Source organism: Haemaphysalis longicornis, unplaced genomic scaffold, assembly GCF_048455015.1.
Source record: "Haemaphysalis longicornis isolate Haplotype H1 unplaced genomic scaffold, Haemaphysalis longicornis Haplotype H1 scaffold_431, whole genome shotgun sequence".
Lineage (NCBI taxonomy): Eukaryota > Metazoa > Arthropoda > Arachnida > Ixodida > Ixodidae > Haemaphysalis > Haemaphysalis longicornis.
The window spans coordinates 64,970-83,714 of NW_027526373.1; the positions used below are offsets into that span (position 1 = coordinate 64,970).

General features: G+C 44.0%; 1 protein-coding gene across 1 annotated transcript in view; it reads right to left on the reverse strand.

Annotated features, from left to right (window-relative positions):
- LOC144137674 (uncharacterized) overlaps nucleotides 1–18,745 on the reverse strand; it is a 37,030-nt gene that overhangs the window by 13,385 nt on the left and 4,900 nt on the right. The window contains exons 2-7 of the mRNA XM_077669609.1: nucleotides 18,537–18,623; nucleotides 18,372–18,436; nucleotides 17,749–17,787; nucleotides 8,325–8,369; nucleotides 5,785–5,830; nucleotides 4,714–4,787 (exon numbers count right to left, since the gene is read on the reverse strand). Of these exons, the coding sequence (XP_077525735.1) occupies nucleotides 4,714–4,787; nucleotides 5,785–5,830; nucleotides 8,325–8,369; nucleotides 17,749–17,787; nucleotides 18,372–18,436; nucleotides 18,537–18,612 (345 nt within the window). The 5' untranslated portion in view covers nucleotides 18,613–18,623. The remainder of the gene's footprint in view (nucleotides 1–4,713; nucleotides 4,788–5,784; nucleotides 5,831–8,324; nucleotides 8,370–17,748; nucleotides 17,788–18,371; nucleotides 18,437–18,536; nucleotides 18,624–18,745) is intronic.

Below are 18,745 nucleotides of genomic sequence, written 5' to 3' on the forward strand. Positions count from 1 at the left end.
GTATGGATTTTGAGATTTCACTTTCACTTAGGTTGCATTGGAGAAAGCTTTGTGTTCTAACCATCTTTCACGTAAGGAAGGGGTTTTGGTGTATTTAACTGGATGTTTGGTTTGACAGTGCTTTATTTGTGTGACGTATACCGCCGTTACAGTAAAGGTATTAAAAAGGGTGCGGTGAACATTTATGAACGTTTTGCCTGTGTCATTTCCGCCTTGCAGGTTCCGGCTGATGGTGCATAGCTGCCTCCGCTACTCCCCGTTCTTCTCCTCTTTTTCTTCGGGGATTTCTGGCGTTCTTCTGTCGCTGGATCTTTTATTTTGGTGTGCTTTTGTTGCAGAATAGCACCGCTTCTTATGTTACCTCTGCACAGCCTTACAGATTACGTGCGATTGTGCTTAGACAACCAACATGCAACGTGTCCCACTAACAGTGGTTGACCTCGTTATGCTTTCGTGCTTTTATTTATCAGATCTGATGGGTTTGCGGTTAAAGAGTGCTGCCAGCGTTTCTTCCACAATCATGTGAATAATTGTCCGTGTCGATCTCCCTCATTTGATGCAAAAGAGGCTGCTAAAAATCTCTGACACTCAGAGATTCCGAGGCCGCCTATGGAACTTTTTTTCGGTAACGTTCAACGTGCGAACTTTGTCTAGGGAGGTTTGGCTGCAGTATTGGAGGAGCTCTCGAACCTAAAGTGAGATATCATACGACCAAGTGAGCTTAGAAGAACTGAAGAAGGCTTTGCGGAGTTGAGGAGCCGGTATATTTTGTGCCACTGATAATTTCAAGAATTCTTGCTCTACAAAACCATCGCAGGGAACGTCGAGGAATTCTTCACCGTTAAAGAGGTTCCTAAATACACTCCACCGATACCTGGATGTACATATAACCAATGAAAGAAATTAGTAGCGATCATTTTCTGCAAGAAGTTTCTTAAAACCACGAGTATTAGCTAAGAAAATTTAATTCTAAAACCGGCCATTGTGTGCGCTTCAGGTATCCTTTTCTCGTCATTCTCCTCACTGTTGACGGAGCGCATGCGTACATTCCCATGATGCTTCGCTTTTCACAGGTGGCGTTTCCACCTATTTCCGGTTTTGTGCCCCGCGGACAGCACGTTGCGGTGGCTTCTATCCGTGGCCCGTCGAAACGACTGCTTAATGGGGTGGCGGACTCGGGATGATGAATGCAGTGGTTAGGAATGCATTATCAGCCTCTCGGGGAGGATCACGCGTGATTTGTTCTCTTTACGCAAAGCGCACACTAGTTTTCCGAAAGGCTCCGTCTTACATAAAGTCCCGACGGTGTGGGGCCTTGTTCTTGGGTGTTGCTGTAATTCTTAGCAGCGGGATGTAAAAAAGACAGTTCAAAGCCGCAGTCAGCCCGTGTTCGAAGTGCGCTGGTTCGGGCCACTTTGTCAGTCGCGAGAAACGGCCTTCCCGGGAGGCACACAGCAAACAAGCGGCGCCATAAAGAAGTGTACACGCGTGTTTTGACAAGCTACGCATTGGTATTGTAACGAGAAGCGTGCTAAGAAAGTGAAATAGGTGAATATAGACGAACACGATTGCGCGTAGGCGTGCTTCGGAAAGGCCTAATACCCTAAAGGTACCGCCGCAATCCGCCAACGCTGAGCAGAGGACGCTTCTCTTCCCCGAAAGCGGAAGAACAAGCAGTCCAAACGCGGAAGCTCGGCTTCGTGATGCACTCGGGATATCGATGACGTACAGTCGTCAAAACTGTTAACCCATCGCGTCTCCGTCGTCACGTGCGGACACATGTCCCAACTTCGCGCGCTCGTTTAGGTGCCAGCGTATGCACAGAGCGGCAGCTTACGATAGCGCTCGGGCTGCTAAGCCAGGCTGTGCGCATGCGCTGAAGCGCCCGAGTGCAGTAGGGCAGCATCGTGAGTGCCGATAACCAGGCGCGAAAGATGCGGCTCTAGCTATCGTGAGCTGCCACTCTGTGCGTAGGCAGGCACCTCGTGTTTTGTTGTTGTTAACAGTTTTGACGATTGTACATGCGTTTCAATGGCAGTGTGCAAAAATACACTGAAACGGTTGGAAAGGCACGACGACAGACATCGCAATGAAAGTGTAAGCTTTCTTCTGCACGTGAGAAACTTATACTACGCACAGTTGATGCTGACCACCGGACATAAAGACTGCGCTTGTTCATTTAGTGAGCTGAAAACGTCGGCCAGGAGTCCTTTAACGAAAGTTTTGCAGTGGTTGTGATCAAAGTAAACACGTTGGCGATAGCGCAAGCCTATGCCTCAATGTCTAGCTATGATGACAAGGCCTTTTATGGATTCTGCAAGGACATCGAATCAGAAGTGAAGAAGGGAACAACACAATTCACGATTGCAATGGGAGACTTCAAAGCGAAATCTTGTGTGGAAGCAATTAGAAGAAAGGTCAGTGGGAAACTTTGAAATAGGCCGCAACAAGAGTTGACGAGATACACTGGATGGATTTGCGGGGAGAACTAACCTGAGGCTACAAAACACCTTTCTTCGGTAATTAAATAAATAGGAAATTGACATTGAAAAGTTGAAGCGGTATTACAAAAACGAAATTGACTTAGTTTTAAGAGGCAACGCAGGTATTGTAGAGGACGTAAATGGGCTTGACAGGATTCGGAGTAGCTATCACAGAACGATTAGGTAAAAATAGGCCGAAATCTGGCTTCAGAATAAATAAAATTCGTGAAAACTAAGAAAACCCTCATGGACGCAGACAGAGCCACGGTACAGGAGTTTAAAATAACAATTGAAAAAAATTCTCGCTTTTAACAGGGGACAAAAACGGCCGTGTAGACATGCTAAGTGGAAACCTTTTATTAAAGGGCCGTGAAAGTCAGCAGGAGCTGTGGGGGAAACAGCATATTAGAAGGAACTTGGCCAGTATCTAAGGAAAGAAAGGAACTTCTTTTGGAACCTGGAAACAAGATAAATCCCGCACGCTGAAACCAATTGACATGGTGGAGCTGTCAAAATTATTTAACAGAGATAAAATGAATGAGATCCTGTTGCACAACATGGCAGTTCTGAAGCCAACTCTGGAGAGGGGAGGAAGCCTAAAAGCAACTAAGAAGAAGCAAGCTATTAGGAAACGCAAATTTTGCGCATGTAGAGACCAATAGGGTAGCACTACGCACAACATAAACGAGGTAATGAAGTAGCGGGTCTATTTTACAAAAAAACGTTAAGCCAGCAATGTTGGACTACAGCAAACTTGCTGAGCATATAAGTTTAGCTGGCGATGTCCCCCTAGTAACTAAAGTGGAAATAGAAAGCACCCTAAAGGGCACAAAGAGGGGGAATCTCCAGTAGGCGGCGTCATATTCGTATTTCTTTAAAGCCGAGAGGCGGCATAGTACTACAAAAGCCAATGACCTATTTTCAACTTGATTACGAATTTAATGGTGCCCATTGCTTGGATAATTGCCAACACAATTATGATTGACTAGAATCGAAATACTAAATATCCTGCCAAATAAAAACGCATTAGCACACTGTTGGATGTATGCAATCTCTTAGACAAGGCAATATGTAGTTTACTGCATAAGCGACAGCCCAGAGCTCCAATAACGCTGTGAACAGGCTTGTATTAGAAAAAAAATCGTCTCCAATCCACGCTGTGAAGGTGGTTGAAAGCAAAGCTTTGAACGACACCCACAACAATTGCCCATGCGACGTCACTTGAATTCACAGACGTGGCTATACCAATAGTGAAACCAGAGATTCTGCCAGCCGTATACCTGGACTTCGCAGGGAGCGGCGTCCCAAACGCAGCAGCAGCGTCGGCCATGGCTTGGCTGGAGCGGCGGACGCCGCTGCTGTAGCCCGGCCATGAGTCGGCAAAAATAAAATGAAGGGGACCGTCCTTCGAAGGAAGGATGAAACAGCGGAAGCTAGCCATCCTTATGTGCTAGCTTGGGGCTACCCCACTGCGCGCCGCAAGCGCAGAGGCCGAAACAATTTGGCATGTGAGCTTCCCATTTATACCCATTTAAACAAGTTAGTTTAGTAAGTTGGACTTTGAGGGGAAGCTGAGGGAACTTTTATATTTGGTTTTATCAGACACAGTTGCTACTTTCGCCTATTGTAATACCTCTTAAAACACAACCGAATTCGCAATAAACAATTCCGAAAACGTAGCCCCATTAGTGGCAAGCAGTACGCAAAAGCGAGCGTTTCTCTAGCGGACAGAATTCTGTATGTTGTTTGTGTGTTTTTTTCCCGCCCTGCAAACAAATCCTTAAACTATGTTTGCCGTATGAGCACTAAATTCCGTCGGGTGCGGGTTACCAAGGAGGTACTGTAAAACAAGTTATTCAAAACTGGGCGAAGGCAGCGCGCAATGGACGCTTAGCTGCACCAAAGCAGGCGCAAAAGAACCGTCGCTAAAGCAGACGACAAAGCCGTACCGCCGACGCCGGCGAGCAGTCACTTCCGCGCGGGGAACGCTGGGTAAATTCGCCGCACCATCTAGAGTGCTCCGGGAGCGAAACCCGCGTCTCCCTTCCCGCCGCCGCGTGCTTTGAGTAGTAAATATTTGCGTGTTGGGGAACAGTTTCGCATCAAGGCAAACAATACGATCACAGAACTCGTTCCATGCATTATGCTCGGTGTACTGTTTCAATTATTCTGATAGGCATACAGAAACAATAAAATACCACTTACATAAATATATAAATGCATTGCTTACTTTTTCAAGCCCACCAAACCTCAGGACGCTTGTCGTCAGCTTGTTTTTGCAAATATCAGTCCTTTTAGGCATGCCTAAAGAATAAAGCAACTGCTAGTTCATTTGCACAACCACTTAAACGCACCAAGACACACCGTAACACACAAAACCCATGACTTTTCCATAGATTTTGTGAGCGAAACCACCTTCGGCAATCTCCTATTAGCCACTGCAGCAGCTTTTACGGTTTTTAGTCTTAACGTATTAATGGAAACCATTGATATTTGTCACGACCACTTGTTCCAAAAATACTTGCCCATTTATTTAGTACCATTAATTTGGTAGTAAATAAAAATTGGGGAACTAATGGGAGCAACCAAATATTATTCCTTCACATGCTTCTCGACTGTGATAAAGCAATAGCTCGCAGATCACATTGTTTTGGTGTTATGTATATACAAACATACAGAAGGAAATTCCGGCAGTCTAAAACACCAAGGGAGGCAGAGAGAATGGTTAGGCTCTTTCTTTCGTTCAGTGCTGTTAGATAGTAAACATTTTAAATTTATATAACAAAGTGAAGAAAACACGCGTACAGAGGGCGCACCTCACCCATACCTTCTGATTAGATCCCAGACGCCTTATCGATTCCGCTCTCCGGCCGATTGTGTTCTTCGCCACTCTCTGGGGTATTTATATTTACCGCAGCTATCTCACGCTTGAGGGTGATAGCCAGCGTTACCATGACAGAAGGGGAGAGAGTGGTGAGCTTACCAAGGTTACCTAGCTAACTCAAGCAGCACTAGTTTACGTCGGTTGCCTCGGTGACACGAGCAGCATTCATGCAGCTCTCCAATCCAATTCATCTAATCCATATTGGACAGTAACCCGCCTGAAGCGCGATTTTTCAAATTCTAGCTGGGCTCCTTGTCAACAATGTAGAGGCCTGGTGAGGTAATTACAACTGCAGCACTATCTAAATCCTTAAATGATTCCTCCCAGCTTAAATGTACTAGCTTAATCTGCTTACCAAGCTTGACACTGAGAAACTAAGCGCAACAAGATTATGAACCAGTGTTTGAAAATGCTTACTGATGGAGGAATTGAAGATCCAGGTGTACGTGGGATCCCCTAAACACTGCAAAAGGTTTAATAAAACAAGTGAACTAAGCTTAAACCATTGCTTTTCCTTAGATAGAGAGGCATTGCCATTTTTTATAATTTACTTAAGCATTTGGTACATTCCCCCATAGGTTTTTACTTTATTTCAGATGATATCATTTCTTCTAGCTTGAATTACACAAAGCAAAAAATTAGGAGTAAATTTTTCCGTAAATCTGTAAAATTGCCTAGTCCTATGGAGACTCCCTCCGCTCTTTCGAGAACCAGCCTTGTTAAATTCGGCTTAACTGCTAAACGAAAGCTTATAGCATAGGGCCCATGTCTTCCACTTTCGCAACAGTGTACAAAAGCAATATTATAACGATCACACATGTTCATATGACCAATACTGCATTTCCTAGAACTATTCTCTATAGCCTTGGAAGTAGGCATTACTTCATGCTTAACTACGCGGAGCATTGTATTACCTTTCTAATTTAAAAAAAACTAGTCTTTTTTGGTGTCCTAAACAACAAATTTAGTTAGTGTACTCCTTAGTGCTCTTGTTTGTTAGTCTATTCAAGCACTTGCCGCCTCGTCAAAAGAAGATGAAACAATGTTCAAGCGCAAAGTATATAGAGGGCACACTGCGTTAAACTACTCAAACTGCGACAAAATTTTATGCGAGTGCCCATTATTCAGCGCAACAGTAGCCTAAAGCACATTTAGGCAAAATATAACAACAAAAACGGCGGTTTTAGCAGTCTTTTTAGTATAGTATATTGGCAGTTAAAATAGAAAATAAAAACTACGCACCAAAAGCTGCTTTATTTTCAATAAAACAGAATTTAGGCTTTAATAAACATTTATTTGTTAGAGAAATATAATGGTAATTGTAAATTGGTTGACTCGTTTAGTGCGGAAGTTTAGCCGGTTACTGCTCGTAAATTTTTTGTGGCTAGGTTATTTCTAGAGTTAGCCCATGAGGAAAGATTTTATTGAAAAATCTGCGTCCTTGGGGTGTGTATGGTTCATGCGGGACGATATTCTCTGTGGCGGTTTTAGGAGAACGTAACGCCATTTCGGGTAATATTATTGCATGAATAAGATACAGGCGAGAAACAATGCGACATAGTTGAAACGATGGCAACTCCACTCATGTTTTTTAGGGTGCTGAGGCAGATTCTGTTAGAGTACCTCACTAAACTGAAACAGCTGCCATGCTCCTAGATATTTATTACTCTTTCAAGGCCTTTCTGTAAAATATGCATCTGAAGGGTTCCAAATAAAACTATTCTCAGACTCGCCCTTACTAATGCATCTTAGGCTGACTCTTTATGACACTTAGCCTGATTTTAAATTGCTGCAGAAGGCTAGATTGCCAATCTGCCTAAAGTATCAGAAGAGGCCGTTTGTCTATTTATTGCCCCAGATAGCGCTGATGACGTTCGCACTCCGGGAGCAACTGGAACTGCCCTGATGCTGTAGATGCACTGCATTGGGCTGTTTTGGGGGGTGAATATCATCACGTTAGGTATAGAAAGTTGATATAGAAGATTGTTGTTGAATACCATGTGGGAAGTAATCCTGCTTACTATTGCAAACCAGTTGTTTAGCTTCAATTAGAGATGGCAGAATAATATGTTAGAGTGATAAAATGCTAGAGGGATTAGGATATTTGCAGCCAAGTCTTTTATCTACGTTAGCGAGTAGAAACCGGGAGAGTAAGGCCCGCTGAAGGATACCCAACGTTACGTCAAAGAATAAGCGAGTATTTTGTGTTAGCGCTTATTCGCATCTTTCCAATATAGCAGTTTGCCTAAGAAATTGCATTCGAATTAATTGCAATTTAGAACAGTTTAGTGAGCAATTGATTAACGTCATGGTTTAATGATTTAAACATATTAAATATGCTGTTACAGTTAGATTTTGTATTTCTCAAGTGTTTTGTCCATTCCCAACTTGGGTGAAATGTGGCAGCTGTGCTGGGCAGGGTACCAGCTTCTCAATATTGGTTCATGATGATACAAAAAAATGAGACATTACGGATGGGTCAAATATTTTGATGCTATCTCTTCAAGAAATCTACATAAGATGGTGTTAGCGCACATAGCGTGGTAGGCTGCCGAGAATCTCAGTTTCTTTCTGTGTCAAAATTGCTTTGTGTTCAATATAGATTTACCGAGATCAAGTACAATATTGTTCTGAACATTTATTTCGTATTTTTGCCAATTTACTATTGTTATTGTCATGCAAAACTACGGAAAGAATTGACATTTTATGTCTCAAGTCGCACCGTTCTTTCAATATTGTTGTCTCTTCCACATCTGTATAGATAATTCGAACTGCGTTTCCAGCTAGCCTACAAGCGTCATATTCTTCAAGCAAGTCTGTGGTAATTGCCAAAACTTCGTGTTGCTTAACTGCAGATAGCACAATCCCCACAGATGCAGATAGCACAGACCGTCATTTTGCGGTTACCACGTCTAGTATAGTCCGAAACTAGGCAATCCGCTAACATTGACACTTACCTTTCCGAATTTTTCAGCAGCCTGTGCAAGGACTTTCTGCGAGTGCTGTAAGATCAAAAAGTTTATTTAGAAGTGCAGTGAAGTTTCTTGATATTTACGTTTTTCGAGAGGTACCTTCCACGTGTAACAAGTGAGCCCTCCATGATTTTAGTCTAGGTCAATAAAAACCTCGCCTCTCATAAGTTTTGCTTTACTTATGTGTGAAAGAGAGCTTCTTTACAGCGGTTTGGAAGCAGAAATATCGTACAGTTTTATTACGCTGCTACAATACTCAACAAAGCTCACTTTTACGCTAACATACACGCTTAGAAAGTACAATGCCAATACGAAATTTTAAAAGCGCTTCTAAATTGCTTCTGAAAAGTCCAGGACACCTTCACGGGAGAAAAAACTCCATGCACTTGAAATTTCAATTGGTTTTGGATTTCATAGATCACACTTATTTTGAGGAGAACTTTTTGTAGGCAAACAAAGACTGGTTTGTCCGGGCTAATGCCTAAGTGATTCAGAAAGTATCTGATAGTTAGAGAGTTCACTCAATCGTACTGCGGCCTTCCGTTGATATACAGTTTCTCTGCCCTATACAGCGACGCCAAGGAAGTACTGTGCTGTTTTCTATTCACAAGGTTAATGCCGAATTATTTTCAGTCATGCGTCAGCACGACGGCTTTTTCACCCTGACTTCTGAAATGCTAACGTGAAACCACTTGCTGTTCACTCGCCCGTTCTGCCGTGACAAGAAAACAATTTGCTTTTCGTGCCTTCATAATTACAATGCCGTAATGAAAACTAGCTTGGATCGAATATCCCTCACGCTACGACTCAAGCTTTCGTGTCCGCTAGGTAACCTTGCAGTGTAGTCAAGGGGAAACGTTTCACACCCCTATGTGAACGGGGCTCGCGAATAATGGGGTGAGTCGAGGTACAGGATAAAAATGTAATGTACCTTCGCAAACTATAATATTATGAAATAGGAAATTAGTAGATTGATATAGTTTAATAAGGGCCCCCATGTTTTCTATAGCAGCGACTTCTACTAATTGTTTTTCATAGTTACTGCACCCTCGGCACCAGATAGTTGTGTTGAACTGAGAATCGTCTGTTCTTACGATTTCTGAATATTTTCATTGATGATGTATAAAATATATGCACAAAGCTTGCGTGCCACGCAATGATTATTTGTTAATCTATACGCATCTTCGTGCATAGATAATGTTCATAAAGTTGGCGTACTTTTATGCAACACTAAAACCTTCTTTTATTCCTTTATCCCAGAATAAAGTCGAACCTCGTTAATTCGAACTACGAGGGAACAGAAAATTCGCTAACATTGGCTGGCGTTCGGACTAGCGGAGTCCTGTTGATTGGCGGTACAGCTAACGCTACCAATACTAAAAACGCATGTGCGATAAAGCACGCGGTATTGCACGTCCTTCGAAGTGGACTTTCAATAAGCACGTGCGGCTGAAGTACGGCGTATGCAATGGTCGCGAAGCGAGCATACGCATGGAGGAAAGAATACTCAGGAGAGGCCCCTAGCATCCCAATGCATTGCAAAAAGTGTGGAGGAAGTGACGTCATTTTTTAAATGCGAATGCATTTCTTTTCTTAGCCGCGGGTTGTCTTGCGTCGTTGAGCGGCGTGCACCTAGCAACAGCTGTGGCGCGCGCCTAGCAACAGCTGTGGTGCGCGCCTAGCAACAGCTGCGGCGCGCGCCTAGCTACCGGAGCAGGTGCGCAGTAGCGGAGGGCAAGGGGAGAGGAGGAGCGCGCTCGGCGTGTGAGGGCGCTCGCATCGCGGAGCTCGGGGCGGAGAGAGACCTCGCGCGCGGGCTGGCGCGGGTCTCTCTCTCCTCTCCGCGTACCCCTCTCCGCTCGCTGCGCATATAAATGCAGGGAGTGCGCGCCTCTCTCCGTGACTGCTTGCCGACTGGCGCCTTGATAGCGATGGAAGTCGGTGAAGTCGAATCCCTCGCGGCAACGATACCGCAAAGAAGAATTCGGTGCACCCAATGCAATCGCAGTTCCGCACGATCCCCTTCGGGGAGGTGGGGGGATTTTTTTAGCCCATGGACAATGTTGCTTACTTGTTTACAACTGCGGCGGCCAAATGTGGGCGAATAGAACGGAAAATTTTTAAGGCTCTTGGTATGTGGCTGCCTCGCTACGCTTGCAAACCAGCGCAGTCGCTACGACAAACGTTTTTAGATTAGGCCAGTTTGAAAACTCCGCCGTCGGAGGAGGCTTTAGCTCATACCCCGGCCGCAGCGGCGCTTACGTCGCGTCGAGATCGGCGGAGCGAGCCGCTGCCGCCGCCGGCGACCTGCCGGGAAAATCCCCTTCGCTCAGCGTTGGCGAGAACCACAGTTCGTTCTTTGCTCACTGTGTGTTTCTTCGTAGTGAAGTGAAGTGAAATTTATCGCTGCTGAGACGTAGCGCGCAAAGACCGCAGTGATGTACCACCCCAAACAATGCTCCCGTCGTCTGCGTTTGCCATCCCGCGAGCCTGTTGACGACGAGAAACGCTACTTTGCCAGGCTTAAGAGCTGAAAAATCGTCCTTCTGTCTCAAAAACGATGGCCGTTTTTCGATTGAAACTTTGGGTGAGGGTTAGAATGGCAAATCGAAGGCAAAATCAACAGCTTAGAACATGACATCGCACCGAGGAATTAGCGACGAAGCTGTTTTCGCTTCGAAGCGGGAGGGCAGGGTGATGCCATGTTAGTCAAATCAAACCGGAGATAGCAAAGGATGATGGGATAGAGTGCTGGGCTCCGTGGGCTCAAGTAATGGCGGACTCGGCTTCAGAAATGTGACGTCAGGGCCTCTCCTAACCTTTTCTTTCCTCCATGGAGCATACGCCATACGCGAAGCAGGACCGCGTGGTTTATGCAGCTGTTTCAGTGTACGCGGAGCAAACACGCGGTTACTGGTTGGGTTAGGTGCGGAGGCTAGGAACGTATTACTTTTGTCTTCGGCTTCGAGTTCCACGAAAGTGGTCTGTACGGGCGAGCAATATTGTTAGAATTACTCTTGGCACGTGTTTCAGGTTCCCATGAGCGATGGTCTCCCCCTTTCAAATACACGTCACTTGGCCGGGACCAATAGAGCAGTTCGAATTATCCGTTGGTTCCAATTACGCGACTTCCAATTGACGAGGCTCGACCGTACCTGTATGGACTGAAACAATTCTGCTTCTGAATATAACAATACAGCCTTATCTTTATTGGTTTCCGGTTAATGCAATACAATACAACGTACAGAAATAGGTCCCAAACTAGGCGTGTACTTGGACCTTTTTTAATAAGCGGAAACTGATATAAAAGGCAGAGACAACGCAGATGCGTTTACTGTAGTTAACGCGAAAAATGCCATCAGCAAGCTTAATGAGTAGTATGAGTTTTTCGACACAAATATTGTCAAACACAGAATGCACAATGAAACAGAAAAACGGCCTTCCGGATTGATTGTGAAGAACACTGGCATATTAATGAATTTTCTAGAGGTTAGAGTAAAAAATAGCGCGCAAGAATTAGCCAGATAAAAATGACTTGAGTAGGTGTTTAAACAAGAGTGGATGTAAATCTGCAAGATTTTTTGACGAGCTAGTTGGTCTGATACTTGAAACACCATGAGCATTTCGCGGAACGACGGCACAAAGAGGAGACAGCAGGACGAGCGCAACTAAGTTAGTTGTTAGTTGCGCTCGTCCTGCTGTCTACTCTTTGTGTTGTCGTTGCCGCAATCCTCATGGCATTTCAAGGATGTATGTCATGTTTAAGGAGAAGGGGCAGACCGTTTTTTTATAGCAGGAAATTCTACCGATTTTTTTCGAGTTATTGCAAAACCTCGGAATCGAATAGCTGTCTTGAAGTGAGAATTATGTGCCGTTAGGTTTTTTTAGTTGCGTTCTCTTGATGACTTACAAGTATTAGGAATTTTTTTAAAAACGATAAGCAAGCATTCCCAGGTTATATTGTACACGTTTTTAACATTGAGAAGGTTTTTAGGCTTCAAAAATTTCCGCGCATAAGCGTTGCACTGGCTGCATGTTATAGTACCGCTTGGTTTTTATGTGGTGAAGGCGAGTCAGCCGCGAACGATAAGTAAGGCCAGAACACGATTCAATAGCTCATGTGACTGCCAATGAATGCAAAGAAAAGGGAAATGCGCGTTGACAAGCGGAAATAATGACGCACTTTTTATACAATAGTGTTATACCACGAAACGTATTCTGTTGGCGCGATAACGTCATTAGGCTCATGTTCGATTTTTCCGTGGCTGCCAAACGTACGTATCAGCCGTGATCATCACGCGTCCCCGTAGGTACGTCATCGCTTGAACCCAAAGCTAAGACTAAGGCAGCCAGATTTGAGGGCTTCTTGAATCTTGATTATGGCGTTGCGCTAACTGAAGTGTAGCCAGGAGAACATTAATACTACGGTGAAGTGGAACCAAGAACAATCATACACAGCAGATTCCGCACCTTCCCTGTGACGTTTGTTATATGTGCTGTCTGATAGCATGTTCGGCAGTCATGGTCACTAGCCGTGCACGCAATTGACGGCCTTAAACTGAAGTGTCTTTCATGAGGAAGTTGTTTAATGAGGGAAACAAATTTGTAGTAATTTCCGTGCTGATGCCACACCAGGGATATGGTGCGCGCCGTACTGGAGCGCTCCGAAATGATATCGGCCACCTAGGGACCTTTAACCAGCGCCGACATCTCGACAAACGCGCGTTTTCGTTTGCTGCTTGATTCAGGAAAAGAGCATCGAACCCCCGTTCTTGGAATTCCTTACCCTCTGAGCCACCGTGGCATGTTTTCCACCAGAACTGAGGCCGCAACCGACATTAGGTCACCTAGTCAAATCAGGCGGAAAACTTAACGCCAGTTTCTCTAACATTACAGAAGGCATAGACTATCGGTAGAAACCAAATGGAATACCATATCGGTTATAGCTTCTAATTCCGCTAATTTTCAAGTAATTTTCCACATTTCCGGGTTTTGGTGTCCACCGCAACAGTCTGATTGTCGAACGGCGGATGGCGCCACGACTCAAGTTAGAAATCGCACTACAAATATGTACGGATGTCATACCCGTGGACCGGGAAGTAAGAAGGCTCGGCATGGTTGTAGAGTCAAGCGTCAAGGCAGATCTCTCAACCCGCAAAATTGACAATATCTTTAACCGGTTGCCAACTATGTAAAACGCCTAACGAAGAGAAGAGCAGGAATTACAGAAAAAGTAAGGAAGATCACAAGCAAGGTATCGTAGACCCTACAATAGCCGAATTTACGCGCACGAACGAAAATCAGATAAACACCATTATCAGCGCACCATGTAAGCCAACCCTTAACCTTGCATTTTTTGCCGGGACACTGACAACCCATGGAGGACCAGTGTAAAATAATGGACAGCCAGAGATGAGCCTACAAGAAGGCGAAGGTCATTTACTCGATGCAGGGAAGAAATAGCAATATTCGGAAGCAAAGAATGGGCTCGGGCAGGGTAGGACAGGAGCGGTGAAGATGAATGGGAGAAGCCTTCATACTTCCGTAGACGTAAATAGGCTATTGATGATGTAATTATGAAAGAGGTCCTTAAATCGGGTCTTTATCACTTTTATGAAGGGATCAGAGAAACCATTATTTTAGCTTGGAGGGAACGCTGGAAAAACAATATTGCGAGGGGCCATCTTGTGGCAGACAAGTCAAATCAAAAGAATCGACAACACACGCCATCATAGATATGCCCTCATCCAGCGAGTTCGCATGAAACCCTCTGCTACCTAAAACATGAATGAAATCTTACACAAGGACATGCCGTAAGGCAGAATCATGTTCATTCGAGGAAAATTCCGAAGTCAAGAAAGCGAACACACAATACACCAACTCGTGAATGCGCGAATGTACGAGGCAGCAATCATGGTATTTCACTACACCGGCAGTCTTTAAGACTATAAGACCCTGCTGAATACAAGAACAAAGAAGCTAGAGCCAATTTCTTGGCTATCCCACTAGCGGAAGAACCGAATAGTACTGACGACTGGAGGCAGAATTCCTCCGAACCACAATGACGGAAGTTAAGGACGTCATTCTGTCGCCCGCACCCAAAGGTCTGGAAGAGAAGGGGGATCCGACAAAGAGGCACGCGAATTCACATACTGCTCTCCTTGCACCCGCAGCAACCGGACTTCCCTCTGGAAAAAACGTTTAGAACGTCTCTTACTCCTATGGTTTGGGACGCGATCTTCTTTTTTGCCACAAGGGAGTCCCAATGCCGATAAATAGCACACTCTGCGGAGGGTCAACCAACGCAGATATCTTTAAATCTATCTGGGATAAAACTTTTGGTAGGAACATCAGACGTTATCTGTAAACTGTGTTCAATTCTGTGAAACATTCATCCTCTTCCAGGCAACCTACCTATGTCGAAGGGTATGGTCAGCGTTAGGACAACTCAAACATTACATCTTCCGTTTTTACCGAGCATGGGAAGCAGCTTTAACCCATATCGCTACCTCGAGACCAGCGTTAGCTCATTAAGGAGGGTAGGGAAGAAGCTGCTGCTGGACGTGATAGGCCATGGACTTTACGTTCCACTTCTGAGCTTCCAACCATCTGTTTACTCCCTTTTTTTAAACCACAACCATTTCTTCCTCAGCAAAATTTTTCACTGACGGCCCCTCTCAGCAAAAAACCAAAACCGTTCGGTCCGGCCGAGGCATCACAGAATAAACACTTTGGAACAGCGACACTGTCGTTTTCTCGCGAAAGCTGAACGACACTCTGCAGCCGTCACCTTTCACGGTCACAGTTTATTCCACAAAAGGGCAAAACGCTTCTGTGTATCTGGGGCCTCAGTGAATCAAAAACCCTGGCTGCTAGTATTTCTCCCTTCGATGACCTTCAGGGGTCGGATAGCATAGGTCGTAAAGACAGCAACGTCGTTTTAAAACACCTCCTCGGTGTGAAAGCAACGCTATCGCTTCGTACGTCTTAAGACCTAAACGAAGATCTCATCCGAAACATTTTTAAATAAGGAATGTGGACGGTAAACTTAAGGGAGCAGTTCCCCTGTGCACTGAGAAGCCCACATCAATAGGAAATATAGGGTTGGAGGTACAGGGTGTGAACAGATGGCCGGGCCTAACTTTGCACGAACTACATGTGACGAATTGTGTTTTAGAAGGAATCATTATGGGCTTCATTCTGTAGCACCGATCGCTAAGTTTCCAGATATCGTTATTTAGCGACTCTGTGATTTCATCTCTAGATTTGCGGCCTTAAAAATGGTTGTGTTGTCCGAGCAAAGTTGAAGTCAGTAAGGCAATTTTGCAGTTTTGGAGACTATTAATAAAGTTGTGAATAAAATAGGATCAAGAATAGGCCATTGTGGTAGCCTGTATTTACTATTTTTTGTGTGACATTTCACCTGATAAGATCACGCTTTGTTCTAGGTAGAGCAAGTAATTCAGGATGTGGTTAAAAGAGGGTACAATTAGTTATTCTGAAGTTATTGTTGGAAAAGACAAATCCTACACTTTTACCTTTATCAGTTTCCTCCCTAAACAATCATTAATAGCTACCACGGCAACATTTCCTGAGTAACCAGGGCGGTAAACACATCGTCAATGCATTAGGAAGGTTAACATTTTTTGGTAATTTAAAACACGATGTTCACTTACCGTTTTTATTCGTTTAACAAAAAGCGGAAGTATTGGTCCCAGTTACTAAAGGAAGTCTAACACCCTATTTGAAGGCAGACTTTCAGTTAAATTGTAAAGCTCTTCCGGGAGCACGGCCGTGTAAAAGATTAAATTTACAATGTAAGCGAGTGTATCAGGCATAATATCAACAGTGTCCTTGATGTAGGCGTGTAAATGTAATCAACGCCACTATATTGTTTGAAAATTTATAATATTAGAACCAACTTCATTAGATTAAACCAGAACAAGGAGTATTGTGAAATTGGCCCTTCTTCAGAAGTAAACGTCGCTTCCACTACAATCAATGTTGTCGAAAAAATGAGCTAGAGGAGATAGCCATTTTTTGCTTGTGCTGAAGGAATAATTGTTTCATTTCTGCTACAAGCTTCGCAGGAGCTGCATTAGAGCCAAAACTCGTTGGAGCAAAACCTTATCTTATGATTTTTCCGATCTAACAAACAAATTCCAATTCCCTGCAGGTGCATATACGGCCGTATGCTTCTGTGAAATCAAGCTGACGAAAAGAGTTCAGCGCAATTCCCGATTTAACGAAGCATTTGGAGTTCCGCAATGCCTCCACACGAGGAAGGAGAGGTCGCGCCCAGTTTCTAAGAACAGCTTCGTCGGCTTAACGAGTTGGCGTCGAATCAGAGCTTGGACGACTATCTGAGCACCAACGGAGACGCTGACGCTTGCGGGACGAAGGTTTTGAATGAAGAAGAAATTCTAGTTAGTTTCCGACGCACAAGATGTGTCAGAAGATGCGGATAACCCAGAAACTGCTGAAGCTGCTCTGCCCGCTCCAGGCCAGGTGATGGACGCTACTGACTTGCTCAGGCGCTTTTCTGGGAGTCATGAAGGAACCAATAACGCATTGAACAGGCGTGCGTGTTACGAAAAGTCTGTCCACCCTAATGTTAACGAACCACACGCTGCCGAAAATGAGAAGCTTTATTTAAGAAATATATGTTTTGCTTTCTGAACGCTTACCGCTTCAGTATTATTATTTTCAGGACAGAATTTTAGCGCATGGCTAAATTAACCGCCGCCGAGCGACACGGAAGCAGAAATTACTAGACATCGAATTTATAGAACCAAGTGCTGGTAAATTGGCATTTTTATATGTAACAAAGTGCTCGGTTTAATCAAATATTTCGCGGCTCTCAGTAACCTTGTTAGACCGGGTTTGAACTATTTTTAGAACTTTTGCTATTCATGCGCCACTGCTTTCCTCTGCTACTACCGGTTTCAACTATTCGCCTTTTATATCATTTCCCTTGGACAGTATTTTGTTTTGTTTGGAGGATTTATGCTGCCTGAAAAGCGCAAACTTAAAAGGTTTACGGTTAACATTTTGTTGTACAGAGTTTTGTTTTACATCAGCTTTTGATCAAACAATGAGTGGGACAGGGGTTATCGGAGAATTAGCAGCTTTTGCGAAGTTTTACTGCCGGTGTAGACGCCATTAACAGTTATAGCTCTCCATTTGACAACCCAGATTTGTTTCTTTCTACCCGCTGTCAGATTATCACAACCAAAGTTTTATTATGTACAACAATACAGAGTTTTTGGTGAATCCTACTTGTTCAGTTTATATTGTTTTATTCGATCAATGTTGCCCAAACTTAAAAGAAAATGTTGCCGTTGAGCTTCTCGTGCAAGCTGTGCGTTTGTACGAAATGAAGCAGTGCTTTTGTGGATACGGTACTTACCTGCCCTACAGCGCACAGGTTGAAGTAGTAGCCCATACACTGTAAGTAAAAGCACCAGATAACAAGATTACAGACAGAACAGCAACCCCACATTTTTAGGCCAGAAACAGTTTTGCGTATTCGTCGTGCGCCGTGTACGCAAAATGGTACGATACGCTGGAGATATATCTCCCCGGCAAGAATTTGTAAGAAATAAGTGTTCTCTAATTATCAGATATTTTCATTTCATTCCATTTGTTTGCTCTTGTAAAGGCCGAGGGCAGTACATCATGGCATATTATTTTGTTTTTTGTGCTATAAAGAACTTCCTTGGTTTGTTTATTTATTTCCAAAATGATAAGAAAGCTATGAAGAGAGCACGCAAAAACATCGTCTTCAATGGAAAGCAAATCCGCTTTCATAACTCTCTGGTACACCAAATTCTCTATTCCGAAGTAAGACTTCGAACTCCCCAAAACCAATTCAGGACTAGCAAAGCGGGGATATGTAGCACGACAGCTACCTATCCATGCTCGTTATAGACGGCCTTGCTATAGAAACCATAAGCGTTATTTTTCTAAAATCTAGTCTATTTTTACTTTAAGTTTGGTACAATAAGTTACCGAACTGATTTGATATCTTACCTTACGAATCAGCAAGCCATCGGGGACGAATATCTCTCGGCATGGACCGAGTGGTTTTTTAGTGGCTGTGGGAAAATGAAATCGGAAGCAGAAATGGGCAATTCGAAATCCTATCTTTACCTTCATAAGAGTTTGAAAAAAATCACAAATAATTTGAGAACTTACTTGTAGCCGCCGACGACCGCGCCGAAACGAAAAAAAAGAAGGCAGAATGCAGGAGAGCTGTGAGCAGTGTCTTCATTGTCCCTGATTCTGCAAGGATACGTAAAAAGTAAAAAGAGCAACAACGGGTGAGATAGGATAAAAGTGTTCGAGATTTTCACTTGCTTGGCAGGATTCGAAGTTTTCATATTGGGTAATATTGCCCTAGACCT